Raw genomic sequence first — 24,619 nt, 5'->3', positions numbered from 1 at the left:
CTCTCTTCAGATCAGCAGAATCTGTTCATCCCGAGACGGACAAGATGGCGAAGTGAGTGGGTTGCGCTTTGAAGAGAAAGCAGCGACTCACAAAAATTCTTCAACGTTAAAACGTCGGTTGCCTTGATGTTCGTTCAAATAAGCGGGAAAACGCATCTTTAAGAAGAAAAATCGCCCCTCAGAGCGAGGTGAATCGAAGAGAGCGTCGAGGACATCGACTCCTCCGTGTCCTTTCAGGCTAAGCTGCTAGACAGCTATTCGGGGAATTGCTCAAGAGAAAAAACAGCCTCAACCTCAGGGGAAATAGTCTTGTTTTTTTTTTTTTACTTAAATGTCGAGGCAGCAAAACTTATATTGAAACCGATGTCCGTTATCATCTTCATTTCGTCGTTGTGAGTTAAGGACACAGCTAGTAAGGAAGAGCCGTTTTTAGGCTAGCTAGCATTGTTTCTACTGGACTGAAGAAGAGAGCTGCCTAAAAACCTCGCCCGTTTACACAGTTTCAGTGTACTTCTCGGATTTTAGGACATGGCCAGCAGCAGTGGCTCTAAAGCCGAGTTTATAGTCGGTGGGAAATACAAGCTCGTTCGTAAAATCGGATCTGGATCCTTCGGTGACATTTATTTGGCAATCAACATCACAAATGGAGAGGTAAAATGAAATGGATGTGTAATTCTTGTGCTGAATGACTGGGATAAGAAGATTGAGGGGTTTATACGTGTGTCCAGCTCAACAAGTCTGATTACCAGAACATTAAAGTCCATATGGTTTCCAAACATATAGTTGGTGTAACGTTAGCCCTGAAAGATTAACGGATAACGTTATTCATATTTGTACGACTTGTTTATGAGAAACCAATCAACGATAACTCGTTGCAGATTGGATAAAACATTTCTTTAAGATCATGTCCTGTCAAATCTTTAACTATTTTCAATGTTTCGCCACTAATCTGTGAGTTTTTGGTAAATGAGCATTATTTTTATTATAATTTCAGGAGGTAGCTGTGAAATTGGAATCACAGAAAGCCAGACATCCTCAACTCCTATATGAAAGCAAATTGTACAAAATTCTCCAGGGAGGAGTCGGGATCCCACACATCAGGTGAGTAACTTCAGATTATATCAGACATTATTATGGATTTTGTGGTAACATTAGCTGAACTAGTTTGATCTGGCTGAGGGACTAAGGGTAGCTTAAGATCGAAAGCAACGCATCGAGGAGCGTTACAGAGTAACGTCTCGCATTTGTCAACGTATATTAAACGTCTCAATGGTTTATGCATCGATCTTAATGACATTAGTGTCATTACTGTTATGTTTAGTTTTACGGTTATGATATAGCATCAGCAGGCTAACTAGCCCGTTCATTAGCGCTAGGTTTTCACCGCGTCGCTTGAAAGAACGGTGGTGAAATGTCTTCAAACAATACGTGCTCTGTAAAATGGATTATTATATTGTAAAGCGAGTAAGATTTGATAACTTATTACATGTGTTTGTGTGTTGCTGAGTAATGAGTAAAGAGCGAGTGGGAAATGGCCGCTGCTCTTTTGTTGTGTTTGTTCAACATGTCCTCCCTCTCGATCAGAAAATGGCGGATGAGAGAAAACAAGTTTCAGGGCCTAGCGAGTCTGCTGCTGTCTTCTCAAGGTGACTGAGCCTTACCAGGGCTGCTGTTTGTGTCAAAATGTTGATTCTTTTTCATATATATATATATATAGAGAGAGAGAGAAAAAAACATATGAGATAAAGGCTCACATAGGGTGCCTCAAGTAATTAATTCTAGTCACATTATAATTAATGACGTACTGTGACTGTATTCTCTGTCGCGTATTCTTATTTTTATCTTAATTAATTCAAACGTCATACTTTGCGATTGCAGAAGTTCCCTATTTCCCAATGTTTATAGGTGGTTGAGCTAGGGTAAATGTTTTTATTTGCTGTTTCCTCACAACTATGTTTATGTTTTCTAAGCTACTTGACGTTGTGCCTTATTAACCTAGTTTAACCTTTATTTCAAGACATTTGAGAGCCTGTGGGTGAGTGGGCCTTATCTTTCTAAAATGCACTCAGATCAGATGACTTTGCATAAAAATGCCAGAGAAACTTTTAATTAGTCACAAAAGGACTTTTGAATGTTTTGTGGAGATGAATTTGTTTTGTACCTAAGGTAGACGTTAAGATCTTAGATGTTAATTCATGTAACTGCAAAATTAAAAATTAAAGTAATATGGTAAGGTGTGTTCGTGTTTAATTGCCCTGGCACCCTTACAGATAAGTCTTTATCTTCTTTTTTTCCTCCCCTTGAAGCTCCGCTCTTGGCTCTATTACTTGGGTAATTAAAAATTAACTTTGCTGTAGATGTCAAATCAACGAGAGATAGCGTTTAGTTTCTATTAAACACTCTTTATATTCACTATGTCCCACAGATCTGACATTTCTTTGAGGTGGAAAAGATACCAAGATAAATAACATGTGACCTTTAATGCATCTTATAGAATTATATGTTAATCACAAAAGAATAAATTTTATTTCAGTATTCAATATTGATTTGCATGACCAGTTTGATCCTATTCTTTCACCCCTATTCCCCTTAAATTAATTGCATTTGCTTTGAAAATTCACATAACAGCATTAAATATGACAAAAGCTTAGTTTCTTGCAACGTTTCACACCATATTATTTCTGCTTAGCTAGCTTTCTTTCCTAGAAATGTCATAAATGCTTACCAGCCATGAGTTTTGCTAGTTTCACATTTAATCGTACACTAATATATCATTTAGTAAAGTAGTTCAGCTGACAAATTTCACTTGGTAATATCAGTATAAACAAGAATGCCCTGCCTTTGCCATAACCTGCCATTACAGACTTGCGTTTAGGTGTCCATTTCTGTGGCATCTCATGCTGACAGAAATTTGAACTCCTGGACCATAGCTGGTTATTTAACCCTGAGCAATTAGGAGTTGGGTAACTTATGTCGTTGTTGGATTTACCAAACAATTTAAAAATGAGATTCAAGCAACAGTGTCAACTAAAGCCATCTTTATTAAACTTTTAAGTAGTTTCTTTAGTGCTTTTAATTTGAGTGTTATTTGGGTGATTTTTTTTTTTTTTTTTTAAGAACTGGATTGATTTGTTTTAAAGCAAGTGTATTTAGTTATCGTAGGAGTTTTTTTCTCAGAACCACTCCACTTAAACCACTTTATAATGACTGTATTAAAGTTTCCAGCAAATGATGTGTAATACCGGTTTCAGTCGCTGGTTACTAGAGCTTGGAAAACCTGCCATACGAGATCTTCCTCCCCCACACTACCTAAAATCACTCAGAGCCTTTCCTGATGAAAGAAAAAAGCTTTGTGTGCCGTTCAATGTCTATAATGTAAACTCAATCACAGAAAAGTGTCTTCTCACTCTGTTTAAATGTATATACATTACCATCACACCTCTTTGGGATTATTTAGTTAAAATATTCAGGCGAACTACACTTTTTTTTTCTTCAGCCTTCCTCTTAGTTTTGAAAAGAGGAAATGAGTTTCCCACAGAGAGAGGCCTGTAGTTTCCGTGAGCGATTTCTCTTGATATGAACTTCTGTAACTAGTTTAGATGACAGCATGCTTATGAAACGTGAGCTTTTATTAGGTTAAATTTAATGCATATTACATTGTTGTAGTCATAGAGGTATGTGAACGTGTATAATTTTGTACACACAAGCAACACTGATAATAAACTGGAATAAAAAAAAACCAAAACTTTTCACTGTGTTCATAACAGCAGCTAGCATGAATGCCATTACTTCTGACATATAAACAAGCAAGAATTAGGAGTCAGCTTGTGGTTCAAAGTACATTTTGCATTGTCATTATGAAATGCTAGATGTTGGCTCTCTGGCACAGACGGCCGAATGAACACTAGTCTGCTGCTGCACCTTGTGTCTCCACAATACCTCTTTGTTTGGAAGACTCACTAGCAGGATGGTTGCTTAGAGACTGCTATGGCAGTGTGTTCACTAAATGCATGACTCTTTTGAACCTCCACCTGCTCGATTTTGTTTGAGTTCTGATTGTCAAACTTGTGCTGATATTCGTAAGAACCCCCTAACTGATTTGATGCAGGATTTGGCTATAAACAAATTAAGTATGCTACTTTTTCTTTTGTTCTGGGCTGTTCATGGTGGAGCAATGTTGTTGAGTGGTGCTTTTGGTTTAAAGTGGTTTGTTAAAGACTTTATTGGCCTAGTTACTACTGTGGACTCTACTCTGAGTCATGTCACCCAGCTGGATATATTGGATGCCATTGTCTAAAGGGTGTGCCATGTAACTCAGACACTTCCCTTGCTGATAAGATTTATGCTGCTTTGTAACATTACAGCTTAGTCAGCTTTGTTCATATTTAAGTGTTTTCATTTATTTGTAATTTCCTTGTTATAATTTCGTCTTGTATAGATAAGCAATATGTTATGCGTCACTGAATTAGTATGAAGAATCAGCTCTTTTTGAGAAAAGCACAGCATTTTGTAGTTGTTTTGCAGTAATTACCATGTTTAATCATCTGTATGTTATGATGTTTTTCAGGTGGTATGGCCAAGAAAAGGACTATAATGTCCTAGTCATGGACCTGCTCGGCCCAAGTCTGGAAGATCTCTTTAACTTCTGTTCCCGCAGATTCACAATGAAAACTGTCCTAATGCTTGCAGATCAGGTAATGATTGGTTAACTCTTCCTTTTCGAATAAATTGCTCTATGGCAGGGATCACAAAACTTGTTCCTGGAGATCTGGTGTCCTGCAGATTTTAGCTCCAGCCCTGATCAAACAGACCTGAACAAGCTAATCAAAGTCTTACTAGATATATTTGAAACACCCAGGCAGGTCTGTTGAGGCAAGTTGGAGCTAAACCCTGCAGGGCACCAGACCTCCTGGAACGAGATTGACCCCTGCTCTATGGCATAATGTTAATCTGCATGTTTTGCTTTAACAGATGATCAGCAGAATCGAGTATGTGCACACAAAAAACTTCATCCACAGAGATATCAAGCCAGACAACTTTTTAATGGGTATTGGCCGTCACTGTAATAAGGTAAACTTTCATCGTTTCCTTATTTAGTTTTAAAATGATTGATTTCAAAGTGACATGGAGGATTGACTGCAAATAAAACTGCAGATCGCTAAGGTTTCCTGTTACATTGAGACACTTATGGACGTATACTGGCTTGGGAGCCTGTGTTAGTTATGTTGTTGCTCTGCTGATTCGGGATGGCTGGGATGTACAAAGATTATTTGGTGGGAAATCATAGGGCCAGAAAACGTAATACCGCAGTGAGTCCTTAAACACAGTGTTTACAGCTTAACTTATTGATGGTTTGAGAATTACCTGACGGTTGGGCTGTGGACATCTGTGCACATGGATTGTATGTCTTTCACTCCTCAAATGGAACTTGTGCATGATATGTGACTTGTGGTTGTTTTATTATTTTATATTTATTTTTTTCTCCCTCCGACTGAGAGCTTTTGAAGTGCTTTGCACTGTTTTATTTCTCTATTCAAATGTACAGAAGTTGCCTGATTTGTATTTTGTTTCCGATAACTCATAATTTTGAGCCCTTGCAGACAGGCAACATTTGGCAAAGTTAAAGCTTCATGTGCAAAATAAAACAATGACCTACCAGTACAAGCTCTGATGGTCGTCTAACAGTTCAGACCAGTTTCCATTACAAATTCTGGTACTTTTTGGTACTTCAGTGAAGCCTGTATTACCATTTTTGGCAGTGCTGTCTAGAATAAATGTTTACCATTGTGTGTCTGTGTGAATGCCAGCCTCAAGCTTTTATTTTGATACATACACATGAAATTGTCACCCTTTTCACTAAAACACTGGTTGCACACGCTCTGCTTTTGGATGTGTAGCTGTCAAAATCCACCCTGGAAAAAAAACAATTGCAGTGAATTCAGTTGATGGAAAGATCTGATTTAGTTACTGCTTTAGTGAGGAATCAAAAGACCTATCAACGCTCGCATTATCCACTGCTCTCTGCTTACATCTATCATGCGATCATTACCACTCTTGATCCTGGCCCCAGTAAAACAATTTTGTAAGAGTAACATTCTCAACTTGGAGAAATAGTAAAGCATGTGGAGACGTCTTGACCAAGAATGGTGCAGACCAGCTGGTGACATCAGTTCCACACTAGACAAGTCTAAAAATGGAAGTGTTTAAGAGTGAATTGGTTTCAAGCAGTGATATTTTCCCAGATTGACTAGAATGCTCCAATTCAAATATATAGATCGTTTCCTCACACAGTTCCCCCACTCTCCGGTCACATTGTGGATAACCGTACTCAGCTCGGCACCATTGTAAACTAATGGCTTGTTTTGTTGCTTTACCCTGGGCTGCTCCTTTGAAATTTCCAATGTCACCTCCACCGTAGCTGTCCCATCTTGTCTTCTGTAACTAAACTAAAACTGTTTTTTTTTTTGCAATAACATGCAGGTTAAGTCATGCATCTCCTAAACTGCACGCTTTTATTTTTTCTTCTTTTTTCTTCAGAGCTTCAACCTACCTGATTTGGCCTCTTCACATGCCAAAGTATTCTAGCCTCTTCCTTACTGTAGGTGGTCTAATGATCTGTCAAACATGAAATTCAATATTTATCTTTCACAGGAGTTTAATGGGGTGGGGCTAAGTTTTGGTTGGTTGCATTTGTTCTCAAAGCTTCTCATGCCTATTTTTAAAACAAGTGCCCATTGTAGTGAATGGCCTTTAGAGTTTGCTTTTTTTAACCCTAGTTGTGCCATTTGTCTTGTTGGCCTCATGCTAAAGCTGTCTTGGCTGTTAATTAACATATGGCACAGCTAGTGTTAAATGCTTCCTATTGTTTTTGATAAAGCCTTGGCAAAGTCAAAAAAGAGAATCAGGCTTGGGAATTATTGGTTTATTTAAGGTAAAAAACACTGGGTTGGGCGGCCAGAGGTGCCATGTACAGTTTGCCTCAGTGGCTCGAGAACCGAAGAGGCAAGCGGGCCCTGTAATGTATGCTCTGAAAAAAAAAAAAAAACAACAACAACACAACAACTTTAAGCTAGTGTCTGTACCTGGGCTTATGGGAAGACGTCTGCCATTAGCAGAGCCTCCTCTTAGTTTGAGCTAGGACGCTTGCTGGTGGATGAAGGATTGCCTTAGGCTTTCACTTCCCCTCCCTCTGCTCCTCCTCGCGTTCTTTTTCTGAGCCTTGGTGTTGCCTGTCTGCGCTGGCCGTGTGCGGTTGTCAGCAATACTGTTTGATGCACTGCACCCTCTATTGTCTGTTCAGTGTTTAGAATCTCCAGTGGGGAAGAGGAAAAGAAGCTTGGCTGTTAGTTCTTCTCAGGACCCATCTTTCTCAGGATTAAACCAGGTCTGAAACCTCAACCACCTCCTAATCGCCCAAAATTTTTATTTTATTTTTTTATTCATTTTTTTTTTCTTTTTGGAGTTCCTTTTCCCATTTGAATGTGATTTTTCAACAATGACCATTTGCGATTGTTGGCATTAAACCAGACACACATGCTAAACAGAACTTGAGATTAACTCCTAATCCAGATTGAAGGGATCTCTGTACATGAGGGGTGAAGGACTTGTTGCTTCAGGATGAAACATGAAGTTCTCAGTCAATTCTCAAATTATTCTCTGTCTAACACTTGCTTAGTTTTGTAGAGTTTAAGTAGTTTGAAAATACCCCGTGCTCCTATTCTGATTTTTAAAATCAAGCAGTTTATGATGGAGTAATTAGATTGGCCTTGTTTCACTGCATTGGGTGCTTGTTCTTGTTGTGATCTTGTTGCAGAATACTTCTTTTCAGTTCGTCTGCAGCGCTTAATAGCACAGTTTTTCCTGAACCAGCCTTTTAACATTGGAATAATGCTGTTAGAATGCCTGCAACCAATTGCACAATTTGCCACATAAAAATCGTGGCCTGGTATTGATGGGGCTGACCTTTTAAATTGATGCACATGATGTTGTCCTGAGATATGTGCTCCTCTTTATTAAAATATTCAGCTAAAACCAGGTATGATGTTTTATAATCAGCTCTTAAATTCAGAGTTTGTCTTTGGGCATCACATCAATTTGCAATCCTCTTCAAAGCACTGACAGTCAGTTAAAATAGTATAATATTCAATGTTTGCGTGGGTTTTCACAGTTGATGGCCAAGTACTTGTACCTTGGGCTATTTCCGAGGAGAACGGCTCTTACATAATTTGAAAATGTTTAAATCAGTTTTGCCGGAAAATCACTTCTTATTGAATTCTTCCTCTTTATTTTCACATAGAGTTTTGAATCTTAATAGTTTCCCGTTGGTTAAAGGAGCTTATTATGTGTGCATTGCTTCAGTTTCACTGTCAGGGGGTATTGGATTTACAATTTTCGCCAAAGTTTAACTAAATGTATGTGCATTTCTATTAACTTTTTTATGCTGATGACCTCCAGTAGCAAGTTCTAATTGGAATTGTATGGTTGGTATAACTAATTCCCCTGACTAGAGGAAATGTGTTTCAAATCCCTGGTTGAGCCAAGCAAACAGTGATGGCATGGCTGAGTGGATGCTTTACAATATGGCTGCTGCCTCAGTGAAAAACTGGTTGTGTGAGGTGCTCTCGATAGGACTGTGGCCTCTAGGTGTGTGTGGGACACAGGATCTGACTGGCTTTCCACTAATGAAAATAATATTTCAGTCAATGAACGCCTCTTAGAGCTGACTCTTATTATATGGCTGGTTGGATAAAGGGCGTTTCATTTGCCAGTAAGCTTCATTTGCGTTGTAGACTCTGACCTTATTGCTTCATTGATTACACTCCCTGGATTTCATGTTTTTATTCTGAGCTCCAGGTAAAAGGTCAGCCAGCACACAGAAAGAAGTTGGAAGAAAATGATTTAAATTTTTTCTTGTTTGCAGTGAGTTTTAAAAATGAAACATCAGTGTTTGTGCTTTGTTTATATAGTTGTTCCTCATCGATTTTGGTCTGGCCAAGAAATACAGAGACAACAGGACACGACAGCACATACCCTACAGAGAAGACAAAAACCTCACAGGCACAGCTCGCTATGCCAGCATCAACGCACACTTGGGCATCGAGCAGAGGTGAGTGCTCCTGAAAACATGCTTTATATGATGTAAATCTGTATGACTATTTGTAAATCAAGTTCTTCTCATATTAAATCTGTAATTTATTTTTAGGAAGTTAATACCTGCAAAAGCTTTCTTTTAACAATCAAAATATTGTAAAATTTACTTAAGATAGTGGTTTCTTTTATATATAATCTAATTTATTTCTTCAGCAATTGCTGTAGTCTTCAATGCCATGTACAATCTTTTGGGAAATGTTGAAATGCTGATTTGATATTCATATTTCTTAGTCCTATCAACGTTGAAAACAGCTTTGTTACCAAATATGCTAGTGAAAACCTTTTGTAGTTTGCAGATGAAAAAAACAAAAAACGTATCAGTTTTACGCATGCTTGCTGTATACATCTGTAAAATTCTAAAGATAAAATTATTAGTTACTTGAAAGTTGCTCCTAGTACTTAACTCTGAGGTCTTCTGCAATAACAAACAGCACCATTAATTTGTGGTTGTGACATGCTTGAGATCTGAAATGTTATTTCTTGACCTTTACTGAAAAGTAGCATGTCTTTGATTACCAAGTTAATTTGAGGATCAAATTGCTCATACTTCTCCCGCCTGTATTATAAACATACAAATTTTACATCCTTGGTATAATGCTGTGTTCACACCAGACGCGGAACGCACGGATAAATCGCGCTATTCGCGCGTAAATAGCCTCATGAACATTTAAGTTTACTCGCTTCATTCACACGTCAAACCCCGCTTCATTCGCGCGTCAAATTCACTTCAGAACAGACGCGGATTCGCATCTTCTATCTGCCCTGTGACTCTAGCTTCATAGCTAAAGGGCTAACATTGATTTTATGAAGAAAATAACAGTGTTTATGTGCTTTATGAAGAATGATAAACGGCGTCAATACGTTTAGAGCCGTGTTTGAGTCCACTTCATCCATTCAGAGGTGCATCCAGCTCTTTAAGCTCATAGACTCCTCCAGAAACTGAACCTGGCTGATGGAGGTTTTCAGCGGTGCTTCTGACTGAGCCCAGCTCAGTTTGATGAACTTCTTGTCGGTGTCTGCTGGGGGATTTCCCCTGGGACACCGACAACAGGCGATACGTCACAATCACGCCCCCACAAGAGCAAGCTCCTGATTGGGTAACGCGGCGCGAATGTATGCTGAAGTTCAGATTTTCGAACGCGAGGGATTCACGCGAAACGCGCATTAAGCGCGTCAAACGGGCAAAACGCTCAATTCGTGCGTATCGAGCCGCAGGATGTCTATTCACGCGTTTGCATTGACTTAACATGTAAATCACTCGTGCTTGATGCGCGTTCCGCGTCTGGTGTGAACGCAGCATAAGGGTTAAGTTTTTTTTTACATTTGTTGGTCACAGTTGTACTTAAAAACCCTCTAAATCTGATTTTTTTAATCTAACTTTAACAGTCGTCGAGATGACATGGAGTCGCTAGGATATGTCCTGATGTACTTCAACAGAACCAGCCTGCCTTGGCAGGGACTGAAGGTAAGCACAGAGCTGATCAAGCATTATTATTAATATAGCTACATCATTTTAAATAGGAACACACAGCAAGACTTAAGACGTCTATTTTTTCCCCTCTTTTTTTCTTTTTAAAAGGTATTTTCTAATTGAAATGGTTTAAATGTAGGTCATACATTTAAATTATTATTTTTTTTATTAATTAAATTTCTTTTTTTCTTTCTACGGTTTTGTGAAATCTCCAAAAATGAATGGACTAAAAATTGCTAGGCAGCATGAAACAGGCCAACAGGTGTTCCCTGAAAAAGTGCTGTAAATCTTCTTTCAGCTGGGTTATTTATGTCCCCCAGCACTGTGGGATTGCACACTGATGAACAGTCAGTACCAGATCACAGAGTGCAACAATTTCATTTTTTGCCCCCAGGCTGCCACAAAGAAACAGAAATATGAGAAGATTAGTGAGAAAAAGATGTCGACCCCTGTTGAGGTGTTGTGTAAGGTATGTGATATTCTTTATCCTCACAGCAAGGCTTTTCATACATGCTAAAAATGTCTGCTCAATCTTCTATTAGAACGTTGTGATGAAGTTTCATTAGTATGTAAACGAGTTCTCAAAAACATTTAGCTCTGGTAACAAGGCCAACTTTACCATGATGCTTGGTAATCATTTAGGTAGTTTTTAGATATTTGTGTAGTTCTGGTGTATAATAACTTTTATTATTTTATGTGACAGTGAAAATTATGAAGATTAACATTTAGGTTCATTCTTTTATTTAAACGCAATCTGTTCCTTGCGCTCATATCTATCCTGTTTTAGGCCTTCATGATACTTCATGATGTCTGACAGCGTGTTAACTCTGGCAGTTTTGTAAATTGCGCTTTTGTAACATGGGTTTGGCTCTTTCTTCAGGGTTTCCCAGCAGAGTTTGCCATGTACCTGAACTACTGTCGTGGGTTGCGGTTTGAAGAGGCGCCTGACTACATGTACCTGCGTCAGCTTTTCCGCATTCTTTTCAGGTGCTCTTTAGTTTTCTCTTATTTCAACACCCCCAGCTGGGCCAAAAACAGACATAACACACTCAAGATAAAAGTTTCCACATCTTTATCAGTAAAGGCTAAGGTCAGTTTGACAGGAAAGGAAATCCATAAGTAGGGCTGGATGATATCGCAGGTTTTATTTGGTTTGTATTTCTATTTAATATTGAAGTGCTTTTTATTATAGTTCTAAAAAAATTAAACGTCTTGAAAAAAACATTCTGCTTAAAGTTAAAAACAAGTTGCATGTATCGACATGAATTGCTATTTCGTACATCATATTCTTTGCACTAAGAACTTAAAGACAATTATGGACCCTTTTCACAAGCATGTTATGACGCGTTTAACTATTATCAGCACCTTAAATCCTTGAAAGTTTCAAATATTTTTTATTTTTTCATTTTAAACGCATTAACGTTCAAATGTATTTATGTGTGTAGGATATATTCCTTGCTTCAAATAACAAATAATGAATTACTGCTTTTTTAAGGCATTTGTAATGTGGCGTCTATAGGACTGGACAGTAAATTTGATGTTATTCCCTCCTCTGGCTGTCGTCAGCAGTCTCACACAATTTCTTTTTTCCTTTTTCTGATGATATTTATAAGTTCATCGTGGATTTTTTTAAAATTATTTGAGCAAATAAGATTGAAAAAAAAAAGCGTTATTTGTTGTATTCTCCCATGCACTGCTCTCTTAGTTTACCTCCTTATGACACCTTGCGCTAGTGAGAAACCTGAAATGTGAAAAGAGTCTTTTGTAAAACAACTTGTTTTACTCCTTACAAGTGTTTTTTTAATAATATAAAATGACTAACTATAATTTGTCTTATCTAATATGTGGACATTCATTTTTAAAATGTGATGCATTTATAAATTGCAATGCAAGAGAGCTATTATTAACAGTAAATAACAGCACATTTCAAGCTGTATTCACTATGTATATGGGCAAACACACAAGTTCTTTAGGGGCCTATGCATTGCACTGTGCAGCTTGTGACTTCTAGTACCTCATGCTTAAAACAGCATTCTAAAACAAGGTGAAAGTTTAATCAGTGTCTCAATGGTTTCCCTTATTTTACTGCCCAAGACTGAAATCGTGTTTGTCAAGATACAAATTCATCTTGTGTTATTATCATTGTCATTGTCAAGGTGTCCAATAGTGCCATGCAATTTTAAAGAATATAGTTTGATATAAATAATGGCAAAACATAGTCAAAAAATTACCTCTGCTTTTACTTCTTTATTTCTGTAATTGTGAAGTCTCTTAATTATTCAATTTCTATGGGTGTACTCACTCCTGCTTGATCTTCTCCAGGACTCTGAACCACCAGTATGACTACACATTTGACTGGACCATGCTGAAGCAGAAAGCAGCACAGCAAGCGGCCTCCTCAGGGGGACAGGGGCAACAGGCACAAACCCCCACAGGCAAGCAAACTGACAAACCCAAGAGTAACATGAAAGGTTAGTAGCAAACAGCCAAGCGACGTTTTGAGTGCAAAAAAAAAAAGACAGAGACACCAATTGCTTATGTTTGTAAAAAATAAAAAAAAAGTTGATTTGGAACATTTGCTCCCCAAAAGATTCATGAATAGTAAAGAAACGGTGTTAGTTCAAGGATGCACCCCAACTAAAAAAATATATATACAATAAAAGAAATGCTAAAAAAAAAAATCAATTGGTATGTTTTGCAAAAGCAAAGACGTCCTTGGGAAATTTGACTACTAACTTTGAACCAAAAATGTCTATTCTTCTCTGGGACGAAGGGTTGGCTTCATAATCTTTTTCTGTCGATGTCAGATAACCATCCCTTGAATTAACCCCTTTCCAATGGGATGCTCTATTTGACAAATTTCTCCCAATCATTGTTCCTGGATCTAACACTTGTTAGTCTTGATTATAATGGTCTCTTCTGTACAAAAATGGATACGTGGGAGTGATTTTTTTTTTCTAACCACAGACTAACTCTGATCATGCCATTTTCACATCTCTGCACTGATTCTTACTGTACTATTCTGTATGCTTGATGTTAAGGGGACTGTAATATGCTATTATGTCGAAACTTTTGAATGTTCATGTAATGTGATGATGACTCGATGGTAATGTTTTTGTGATTCGGGTTCTCTACATTCTACAGAACGTTGTAGGTATTTGGCTTGGATTCAGTGAAGTGTTTTGTTATGCGTTTGACTATTTCAGAGGCAAAACTTTTAGCAATTAATAAGGATGTTAATAAGCGCATAGAGTCTGTTTTCCACTACATTAGTGATAAGTAGTCCTGGTCCAATGGTGAAGGCTTTAATGTAGTCTAAAGCTGTTGTGTGTTTAATGCAGAGTAGGCTTGACACGTAGAAGGGCACAGTTAAGTGGAAAAGCCCCTGTCACTTCTCTTCCACTGATGTGTCCTTTAGTGCCCTGTTAAAGTTAGACTTAAGCAATGGTTGATATGCGTTTGAGTGTTTCTCAATGTTAATAATTTACATCCCTCAGACTTTACATTGACATTCTTCTACCTAGAAGCTGTATTTTGTAAAGTAGCATTTAGTTCCAATTCACAATTTCAGAACTGATGTTGATGTCTGTTAGATCAGTGATTCCTAAAGTGACTTCGCGGGACAATGACAGGGGGTCGCTTGGTGATTTGAAAAAAAGTAAAAAAATAACTTCATTAAACTAATATGCTTTGTAAATAGACGCGTGAACATTTTGAGTTTACTTCCTTTATTTGTGCGTCAAATTCACTTCACAATAGATTCGGATTTGTGTAATGGGAGGGCTTCCGTCTGCCCGGTGACTCTTGCTTTGTTGCTAAATGGCTAACATTGGATTTTATAGAGAGAATTGCTGTGTTTGTGCTTTATGGAGCCTGAAAAACACAGTCGAATCGCTTGGAGTCATGTCTAAGTACACTAAATCTATTCAGAGGGGCACCCAGCTCTGTGGGTTCATCAACTCCTTCAGAAAGTTTACCTGGGTGATGAAAGCTTTCAGCAGTGCTTCTGTCTGAGCCGAGCCCAGTTTGATCAACTGTTGTCCTGTGTCGGCAGGAAGATTACCCCCCAGGACACCAGCAACTTGAGGGATTGGCATGTCAATCGTGCAAAATGCTCAACTTGCGCCACTTAACCGGTGCGAATTGTGTCATTTGCGCTGCCTCATTTGCACGTTATGCGCTGCAGGATGTTTATCCACGCCGTTGCTTTTACTTAACATGTAAATCACTCGCGCCTGATGCTTTCCGCGTCTGGTGTGAACGCAGCATGAGAATTGCAATATTATAACCATTACCCACAGAATATAAAAATAGTAGTTTTTAATAATAAAAACAACATTTATATGAAAGCCAACAGTCTTTAAATTGTTTTTATAGGATCAGTGTGTTCACGTAAGATTAACAACAGCGCAATATCATCAGCTGCATCAGATATTTTTTTTGTTTTAGCCCCAGGTTAAACCTTCTGACACATTTATATAAATCAAATACATTAAAAATAAATAAAGGCCAAAACTTAACATTGAGAATGATCTTTTGAGAGGCAATCTCCAAAATTAAACCAAGAATAGACTTGTGCTGAAAGCATTGTCCACCAGTCCCTTTAGTTGAGGTTAATATTAAAATAAACGAATTAATAAATGACTGTAAAAATCATATGGTAGTTAGACTGTTGCACTTTTTTTTCCTGTATGTTGTCAATATGCTCGCATTTATATAGGCTTATTGTTGTATGAGCAACGTTTGCATATTTACAACTACCAAAGAAGAATTTGGGGTTTGCAAGTCACTGGCATTGTTATTTTAGGGGTTGCAGGCTGAAAAGTTTGGGAGCCCCTGTCTTGGATAATGCAGATCTGCCAAAGTATATCGTTTTTTTTTTTTGGGGTAGTGTAAATTCAGTATTGAAAACAAAGAATATTATTGACTTTTTCTGAATTCAGATCTTGACAATTGTTGGTGATTTGTAGTAAAACGATTCTGAGAATGTAATGCATAATTATTTATTCAAAGAATATTTTTTTAGCTTTTGGAGTAAGCATGAGTCTTTTTTTTCTTCCCCAATTTTCTCACTTTAGAGTTTAGATTTATGATAATATAATCAATCATAAAAGGATAAACCGAAACAAATGGTAAACTCTCTTTCTGCTAATGTGAGTGCCTTAATGCTGAAGTTTCTCAAATTTAAACAATTATAATCATTGATTGTGATGGGCATCAATAAGCAAAATAATTGTTTCTATCAGTTTAACTTTTTTCTAAAACGAAAATACAATTCTCTGACATTTAGTCAACTAAAACTTGACTGAACAATAAATGTGGCAGTTTGACCTCAGAAAACAAGGAAGCTAAACTAAACACGTAGTTAAGTTGTTTTGCAATGGGTGCATATTGCAGTTAGGTTTAAGTATATCTTCCTCTAATCTACCTTTTTCTGGACTACATTAAATCGTGTTTTCATGATCAAAAACATTACATAAATTCCCAAACATCGTACATTCGTCAAGCAGGCAAAACATGCATAAGCGTGGGCACATTTAGATTTGAGTATTTGTTTTTTTTTCACCACACCATAGTTTCACTTTCTTTCAACATTAGTTTCGGCTTGATGCTCATCATAAAACTTATTGATAGTGAATGGCACAATCTATACGTTTTATGCATATTATTTTGCAGCTTTTTTCTGTTTACCCATATTAGAAGCATTTTAGTTTCACTCAATACACATTTAAATGATTGTTTACTTTATTTTAGCTGAGGCTAATAGTCAAATTTTTTATAAATTTGGAATTAAATTACTTGTTTATTTTTTGGAGTAGGAAATGAAGATTAAAAAGCAAGTGAACAAGGTAGTTGATTCCTTTTTGCATTCCCCTTTAAAGCCTAGATGGCCTTGTATGGTGGTTTTAATATAGAGACAGTGCGCCGTTAACCCACGCTGGCAGCTTTTTCCCAGCAGAGCTTTGTGATCTGTTTCCTCTGTGACGTTACACATGGCTTTTAGAGTCCTCTTTTTTTTTCAATCCCGTGGCTCACGTCATGCTCTTTGTTCATAAACGCTTGGAGAAAAGCAGGAAGACTGTTTTACACTGAAGGTTTGTCCTGATTTAAGGCAGGGAACAACTGCTGTTAAAAGTGGCTGAACTAAGAATAGCATTTGCTGATGAGGTGGCATTGGCCTAATCCTTTGTGCACGCTGTTTTAGTTTGATTGCACCCCATCCCCCTTCAAAAGCCGGGTTGCACCACGTGCCAAGCTTAAAAGAAAAATAGATATATGATTGTATTATTTAGGTTGCAATAACTCAGTCTGTTGAAAAATGTGCAGAAGCTCAGAAGTGGAGTACTGTCCCTTTAAGAGCCATTCTTAGCTTAACAGCCAGAGCAGAGAATTTAAGTGGTGTGTGTTTGAGCTTGAAAGAACTTTATTTGCTAGGGATTGTTGGTTTCTTGGTTACCAGCACCACTTTGTTAGTTCTGCAACAACATAGAGCTGGAGCTTGTGCTGCCGTATTATTGTGGGATTTGTCCTGAGAGTGCTGCGTCAGCATACTTGCTCACGCTCCATGAATGCAGACTTGTCAAGCATTTAATTTTCTTCCTCTCTTCAACTCGTCATTTTTCACTCCCTCAAATGTTTCATTAGCGTCCATAGAAATGTCAAGGCTGAGGTAACTGTACTCTGCAAGTAGTAGCAGCTCGAAGCTAACAATCAGGTTACTTGGCAACCGGTTTGGATCGTCTTTCCATTGTGGATTAGTTATAAATGACAGAAGCAGTGACATGGGCGATGGCTTGGCTTTTGGATTTTAAGAATTTATATAGGGCTGCCCCCGACTAAAGATATTCCTAGTCGACTAACATTCCTGCATTTTAGCGATTAATCAAATAATCGTTCATTTAAGATATTAATATAATAACTTGCGTATATACTAGGAATATAGTCCAAGTTGAAGTTTAACACTTCCACGTGACAGAAAATGCTAAAGCATGATATTAGCGCATTCAAAACGAAAATTAAGCGCTTAAAACGAAATAGTAAAGCGTTTAAATACAGTGCTTACACACAAAAATCAGTGACCAGAACGTTATAGGCTAATTATGACATAAAAACAGCAATCAGACTGCCTGTGCATTTTAATAATTTATTATCAAAAATACAAACTGTAACAGTTACATGTCAAACAAACAAACAAACAAAAAAAACAGTTTTTAATAAAATAAACTAAAATTCGTTCTTCAAAATAAATCAAATAAACTTATTAGCAACTTAGGCCTAGTACAAAACTAGGCAAAAAATAAAAATAAATAAATAAATAAATACTGTAGCAAAAACGCAGTTTTTTTTTTAAATACACTGTTTTTAAAATACATTTTTTTTAAATACAGTGGAAAATTAAAATTTATGTAATTTTTATATTGTTCAAAAGGAAAATTAACAAAAACGAACAACTTAATAAATGCACATCGCACAACGCCAAAACTTAGAATAAAAAAAGAAGGCAGCAAACAAATTAACAGCCTAATTATGATTGAATTGTTTAGAACAACTATATTTACGACAAAATGTGGAACAAATAAATTTAAATTTAAAGAACACTAATACAAATCAAAAACATCAGAGCAAAGCCACAAACTGCCATTAAGACGATGGATGAGTCTTGACCTGAAACAACAAATTAAAAACATCAGACTAATTTTTCTAACAGAATAAAAAACAACTTCTGCATTATATAAAAACGAAAAAATAAAAATAATATGTATTTATTTATTTGTATAGCCTACCCGATATAAAAATAAAATACCCGTTTTTTTTATATATATAGCCTAATGGATAGCAAACAGAAACACTACAAAAAGGAAATTATGCATTCTTACCTAAGCTTTCAATTCGATTTAATTTTTTTCATATTATGTGAGAGGAACACCAGCTTGTCCACATTGCTGGGAAGAAGGGAGCTTCTCGACGTGTTCACAATGAAGCCGGCCTTTGAAAAGATGCGCTCTGATGGAGTGGATGTGGAAGGGATACAGTGGAGGCGTTTAGGCGTTAGGCGTTGATCTCTCGTTGCTGATGTCATACACTGATTGCGCAGCCCTTGATTGCGTAATTTCAAGTGATTTTTTATTTTTTTTGCAACTAACCGACTAATGAAAATGTATTCGACCAAGCCCTCTTCATATCGACTAAAGTTTAGTCGACTATTTGGGGGCAGCCCTAAATTTATATCGTATTAGCAGTCATCTAGCAGTACGTTTCTAAAAATGACTCTTTTTGAACTGAATCCGTTTGTTTAGAGCTGTTTGATAATGGGCTGGTTGCCTGAGGCAGGAGCTCATTGATTTTTAGAGGCAGACCACAGTTGAGTGCCGGAAACATTACTACATGCGTCAGAGGTTTGTCAGACTGCTGGGTTTGGTGTTGTTTATGTACACGTTTTGAAATGACTTGCCGTGTTCGGTTTTTCACAGGCAATTTTTCAGCCACCCTTAATATAAAAGCTTTCATAGCGTTAAAAATCTGTATCACTGACTTTCTTGCATGGAACATAACAGATATTTGTCAAAATATCATGGTAAATATTTAGGTCTTACATGAGGCGTACACAAATTTAAATGACACAAGTGCTTTTATATACATTGAAAGCATATTAAATTTAAGTCAAGTGCTTTCAACTAACTTTTGTGAAAATAAAATTTTTAATTAGGGATGATGTAATGTTCAACTGTCCCATTGTAAAGCTGCTTTGACAAAATAATTGTGTAAAAGCTTCAAATCAAATTGAATATTGCACTTATTTTTTTATTACTAAAGTTTTTGTCTGTGGTCCAGATACAGATGAGTCGTGTTGGTGTATAGGTCACAGTTTATTCAATTCAAAACAATGTAAAATGCTTATTACCTGAAATAACTCTTTAAGAACATTGTAATATGATTCGGTTCACACTTGACACAAAGTCATTTTAATTTAACAACAGTATTCAAAACAAGGAGTGAAAATTTTTGAAAAAAATTAAATGTCTGCTAGTTTAGTGTGACGTCACTAGGCATGGGCTGGTACCTGTTTCTGACGGTATGAAAACCGTGAATAAAAACATCACCGTATTGTTTACTGCTGTAAAACATTTAAATGTCTTAGTAAAAACAACTTTTTACTCATTTGACACAATATATTACATTTTTAGCAAACATTTATAATATTTTGAACAGTAAACATGTCAGGCTGCATAACTTAAAAAAATCATTGACTTCTGTGATCTTTATTAACTTCAAAAACGCTGATTTCCTTACAGCATAAAAAAACTTAATTACAATCATCAAATTTTATCTTAGAAAAGGTATAACAAACTTTTCTGCTGTTTTAATACCTTGACTTTCAAACTGTGGTAAACCTTAAAACCGCTCATTGTCCCATGCCTAGATGCGGCTTCCGGGTATCAAACTGTACAGTGAGACTTAACAAATGGTAATAATAAACGTCAACAAAGAGATGTAGTACTTTTTGAAAATCATGATCAAAATTTATATCAATGTCTAATATCAGATGGCCAGAAAGTGATTAATTTTTTACAAACTGTTAAAATATTGGTGTCTGTGATGCATCAAAATCCAGACCAGAGACTGTTGTGTACACCATGATTTTATATAAAATTCACTTTAATGTGACATGACTAAAATTGGTCATAAACTAATATTTTCTCAGTTCAAATGATTAGCAGCTTAGACCTGGAAACAGTATTTCATAAGTCACGACTTAAAGAGCGTATATAGAGGCAGTCAATAAAAACATTTATAAGGACAGGCCTAAAATGCATTAAAGCAAGTCTACTGTGCGATACAAATACTGTCAGATTTGCGTGCTTGACGTACATTTATTTATATAAGTGGCTTTGTTTAAGCCATCGCATATTTCGGTTAATGAAAAAAATTAATTATTTGTTTTCTTTCAGTGGACTAAAGTTTTAATTGAGTCCCAACCTTAGAAAGCAATGTTAAAATTATTTAAAAGCTCTCCAGTTAAATACAGTGTTCTTGAAATCGACTCCTATTACATAGATAGTGTTGCTTTTTATGGCTAGTAGCATCATCGATGTTCTGTTTTAGGGAATATTGTCAGGCCCCCCTCCTTGCGTGAAGTCTTCTTGATAGGACAGCTGCTTTGCTCTGAGCTGGTTTTATTTAACTGTGTGCAGCAGCTGACTTGGTTAGGTTTCAGTCCACTATAGTAGTGTATGAGTGTGCAACACATCCATGTTTTTGTTAGCAAACGTCTTAGTTGCTACTATTCTTATCACTACAATTATGCAGTCATTCACAGGTAAATGGCAAGTCTGGACTCTTGTATTGAAAGAGTTTGATTCCATTAGTTTGACCACATAAATGTTTTTCTGAGGTTCTCTGCAGCAAGACTTCACTGCAGAGAAGGACTGATGACTTTGCACTTTCTCTCTTCCAGGACTGAATAATGCTTTGACTGGGTTGGCCGCATTGATTACAGTAGCTCAACCCCATTCACTCTGTGCCGCTAACTCTTAACCCTCTCCTCTCTATCTATCTGTTTCCCTGTCTTGCAGGTTTCTAAGCATTAAGACAATGTAATGAAGCAGAGCAGAGTGGTCGTAGCAGGATTTGCCTTCCAATCACACCCCGGCATCTAGGATCAAATTCACCAGAACCTGCCAGGCACTGTGGGCAACCTTTTTCCTGTTAAAGAACTTTCGTTCCATATACTATATATGTAATCGGTATATATAGATAAGATGCTCCGCATATATCTATATATTGGTATGTATATACTATATCCACACACAGAAGCAGGCTTGGTTTGGAGTTGGAAGCTGTAGCCTTTTCTATTGTCCTGTCCCTTAAGACTTTTCGCCCCCTCCTTCTTTGAAACGGAAAACTGTAGAAAATGGGGATGTAATTGCACACATGCCAATGTTTTTCCCGAGTTTTCTCCATCAGGAAATCTGTTTGGGGTCCTTCCTGAATTCTTGGTTGCCCATCAGAGCAGTTTTGGTCCCCTTTTCCCCCTTGTCATCGTCACAGAGTGTGGCACGAACCCAGACACTCTTCAGAATGGAGACATCCGAGACACATTTTCATCCTTTAATTTTTTTATTCTTCCTTTCTTCAAACAAAGTGAAACATCTGAGATTAAACCTGATTTTGTTTTTCGTTCTTTCTTTTTCTTTTGGTTTTGTTCCAAGTGTATCCAAATAATTAAAAAGGCAAACATTGGGTTTTGTTCTTTTTTTCTAAAAAGGTAATTACGATTCTGCCTGCTGATATGTGCTAGAGAGCTTCTAATGTGAAGATTAAAAACATTCTAGTGACTACTAGGTTTCTCTTTAGAGCGCTGCATTAACTATATTGTACTTGGTATTCTGAAGTCTAAAAAAAATAAAATAAATAAAAGAGTAAACTCCACTAAAGCATATTCATTACAAATTAGGCATCACTCTGAACTAAACCTGTATGTTAATTGCTTAGATGAAAATTGTATGCATCGATCTGGGTTTTTTTCTCTCTTTGAAAAATGTTCATGTTGATTGAGAAAGTAACCATTCGTACGATTAATTGCTATGATAGGCTCAATGTTTTGTTTTCGAGAGAAAAAATGTGCTCGCTCCACCCTTCCCATTACCATTTTATATGCATATATCTTTTTTTATCAGAAAAAATGATACTTTTTCAGTTTTATAGAGTTGTCTTTCCCTGTATTGAATCGATAATTTTTGGGGAAAGGGCTTTTTTTCTTTTCTTTTTTTTTTCTCTTTTTTTGTTTGATGCTGCTTTCTGTGATGAAGCAGATCCTCTTGTAAAATATCTCTGGGACTTTCTGCAACAAATTTTCGCTGCTGTATGGTAGCATTTTTTTCCCCTCTCGATTTTCTTTCTTTTTTTTTTTTTTTTTTTCATTGCAAAGAAAATGTTGGAGGGTTTCCTTTCTATATAGTTTTGGAGTCAAGAGCAGTATGATTTTTCCTTTTTGTTTTCTTCAGCTTTTAGCCAGGACAAATGCACACCAGTAACTTGGCTTTTTCTTTTCGTTGTTTTTCTTACCTCCAAACTGTCCCTCAGAACCAGCTTTAAGTACATTACAGCTGGACAGTCTATAAAAAGTGTAATTTATTCCCTTTTAGCATGTCAGAATAAATTAAAATGACTTCTCAGAACTGCTGTCCCAGTCTCTGTAATTTAACAAAACGCACATGACTTGGATTACTGATAGATTTTCCCCCTCTCCTTTCCATTTGTTCAGGTATCTGTCTCTAGTCTGCACATCTATTGTTGAAGTACCACATAACCAGGCTGTTTTATTTTTATTTGAAACAGAAAATCAACATGAAATGCTTTAAAATGGAGCAAAGCAATTGCTTGGTTCTCAAAAAGATGTAAAGCTTTGAATGAATTTGTCTCAAGTGTTAAAAAGGGACACGTTTATGGAAATGAGGTATTGCTGTATTCCAGGAAAGCAGTTCTTGTGGGGATGATGGGTAGTTCTAGGTGCTTGTGGTGTTTCAGATTTCCAGGATTTCTATCTGTAAATATTAAAATGGCTTCAAATGGCAGGTGTGGAAATTGGTTAATGTGCTTGACACACCACAGAAACAACTGCTTCAGTTCATTTTTCTCCTCAATCACATGTCAACGTTTTACATTATTCAGCAAAGGGTGATTAATGCTTTTATGCGGTACCACTTATAGCTTTTTTTCTCGCAGCAAGGCAGCGTCATTATCAGACTTGCTTATTGAGTCATCAGTATAGGTTTGGCAAAAGCAAAGTTATAACTTGCCTCTTATTAAATTGTGTAAATCACAAACTGGTTTAAAAAATGCTGGGAAAGTCCTGTTCACAACAAAAATGGTAACTAGTAGGGCTGCATGAATCAAACATTGATATTTTTATTATTCTGCAAATATATATTGTGATATGAATTCAATTTCATTGCACTCTCAGAAATAAGGGAACAAAATTTGTTACTGGAGTGGTACCTTTTGAAAAGGTACACTTTTGTACCATAGAGGTGGACATTAGTACCTTTTAGGGCACACTTATGTACCTTTAAGGTTCAGTTTTTTAACTGTGAGGTATATGTTTGTACTTTCTAGGTATTAATATGTACCTTTAAAGACCTGTTAGGTGCAAAAAATGTACCTTTTGAAAAGGTACCACCCCAGTGACAGATTTTGTACCTTCATTTCTGAGAGTTTAGATGAGTTGAAAATTTGAAAAGAAATTAAAATTTTAGATGGATTGGGATGAATCTGTAGTGCAGTCCATATGCATAAAATATCAAAAGCAATAAAGAATAAGACGCTAATTAAATAAACACCAATTTATTGTTTTCCAAAAAGTTTCATTTAAATTGTTATTAATTGGTCAGTTACACAGCATAATTTCTTCTGGGCCTGAATGCTTTAAAAAAAAAACTCATACAGTCATAGGCCTCAAAAAGCACTTTTTTTTGTCTGCCAAATGATTAACTATAATCCAGCCTCAACATTGCGTATGTTTACATTGTGACTGATGTTCACGTTGTGAATGATTGCATTCCGATATCAATGCTGAAATTATATATTGTGCAGCCCATAGCTTCAACACCAAGAAACCGATAAAGCTGCGGTCACACTGCACTTTTCTCCCCATAGACTTCCATTCATACGCATGTGAATGCGTCAGACCGGAAACGCAAGCTTGTGCTACAAGTTTCACAGTTCTCTGCGTTGGAGAGTTCAAACTTGGTCAGCTGTGACCTGCGAAGACCAATCGAAGATCAAAACCTGACCTCTCTGTACAGAAATTTAAAACATGGACCAATCACTCGCTTTCTTAATGTTTACTCTTGTTTAATCCTGCTCCTTTTTGCAGCTCCTTAAAACAGAATTTGCCCAAACTGTAGTATGACTACAGCATAACCACTTTTATTTGTGCTGCAATTCTGTCATCTGTTATAAATCTTCAGTCTCTTAAAGGTCGGTGGATAATGATTG

At 36.8% G+C, this 24,619-nt stretch overlaps 1 protein-coding gene across 5 annotated transcripts; it reads left to right on the top strand.

Annotated features, from left to right (window-relative positions):
* The first annotated feature begins 12 nt into the window (after nucleotides 1–12).
* csnk1a1 (casein kinase 1, alpha 1) lies at nucleotides 13–23,196 on the top strand. 5 transcript variants are annotated; one of them, XM_009291089.5, is made up of 11 exons: nucleotides 13–651; nucleotides 995–1,101; nucleotides 4,568–4,694; nucleotides 4,972–5,070; nucleotides 7,301–7,384; nucleotides 8,967–9,106; nucleotides 10,537–10,615; nucleotides 11,016–11,090; nucleotides 11,502–11,608; nucleotides 12,944–13,056; nucleotides 21,196–23,196. In XM_009291089.5, exons 1-11 carry the CDS (start codon nucleotides 529–531, stop codon nucleotides 21,201–21,203), a joined length of 1,062 nt encoding a protein of 353 aa, XP_009289364.1. In that variant the 5' UTR covers nucleotides 13–528; the 3' UTR covers nucleotides 21,204–23,196.
* Nucleotides 23,197–24,619: the final 1,423 nt, after the last annotated feature.

Source organism: Danio rerio, chromosome 14 (assembly GCF_049306965.1).
Source record: "Danio rerio strain Tuebingen ecotype United States chromosome 14, GRCz12tu, whole genome shotgun sequence".
In the NCBI taxonomy this organism is placed as follows: Eukaryota; Metazoa; Chordata; class Actinopteri; order Cypriniformes; family Danionidae; genus Danio; species Danio rerio.
The sequence above is the reverse complement of the archived record's forward strand: the minus strand, read 5'-3'. Positions and strand labels throughout refer to the sequence as shown.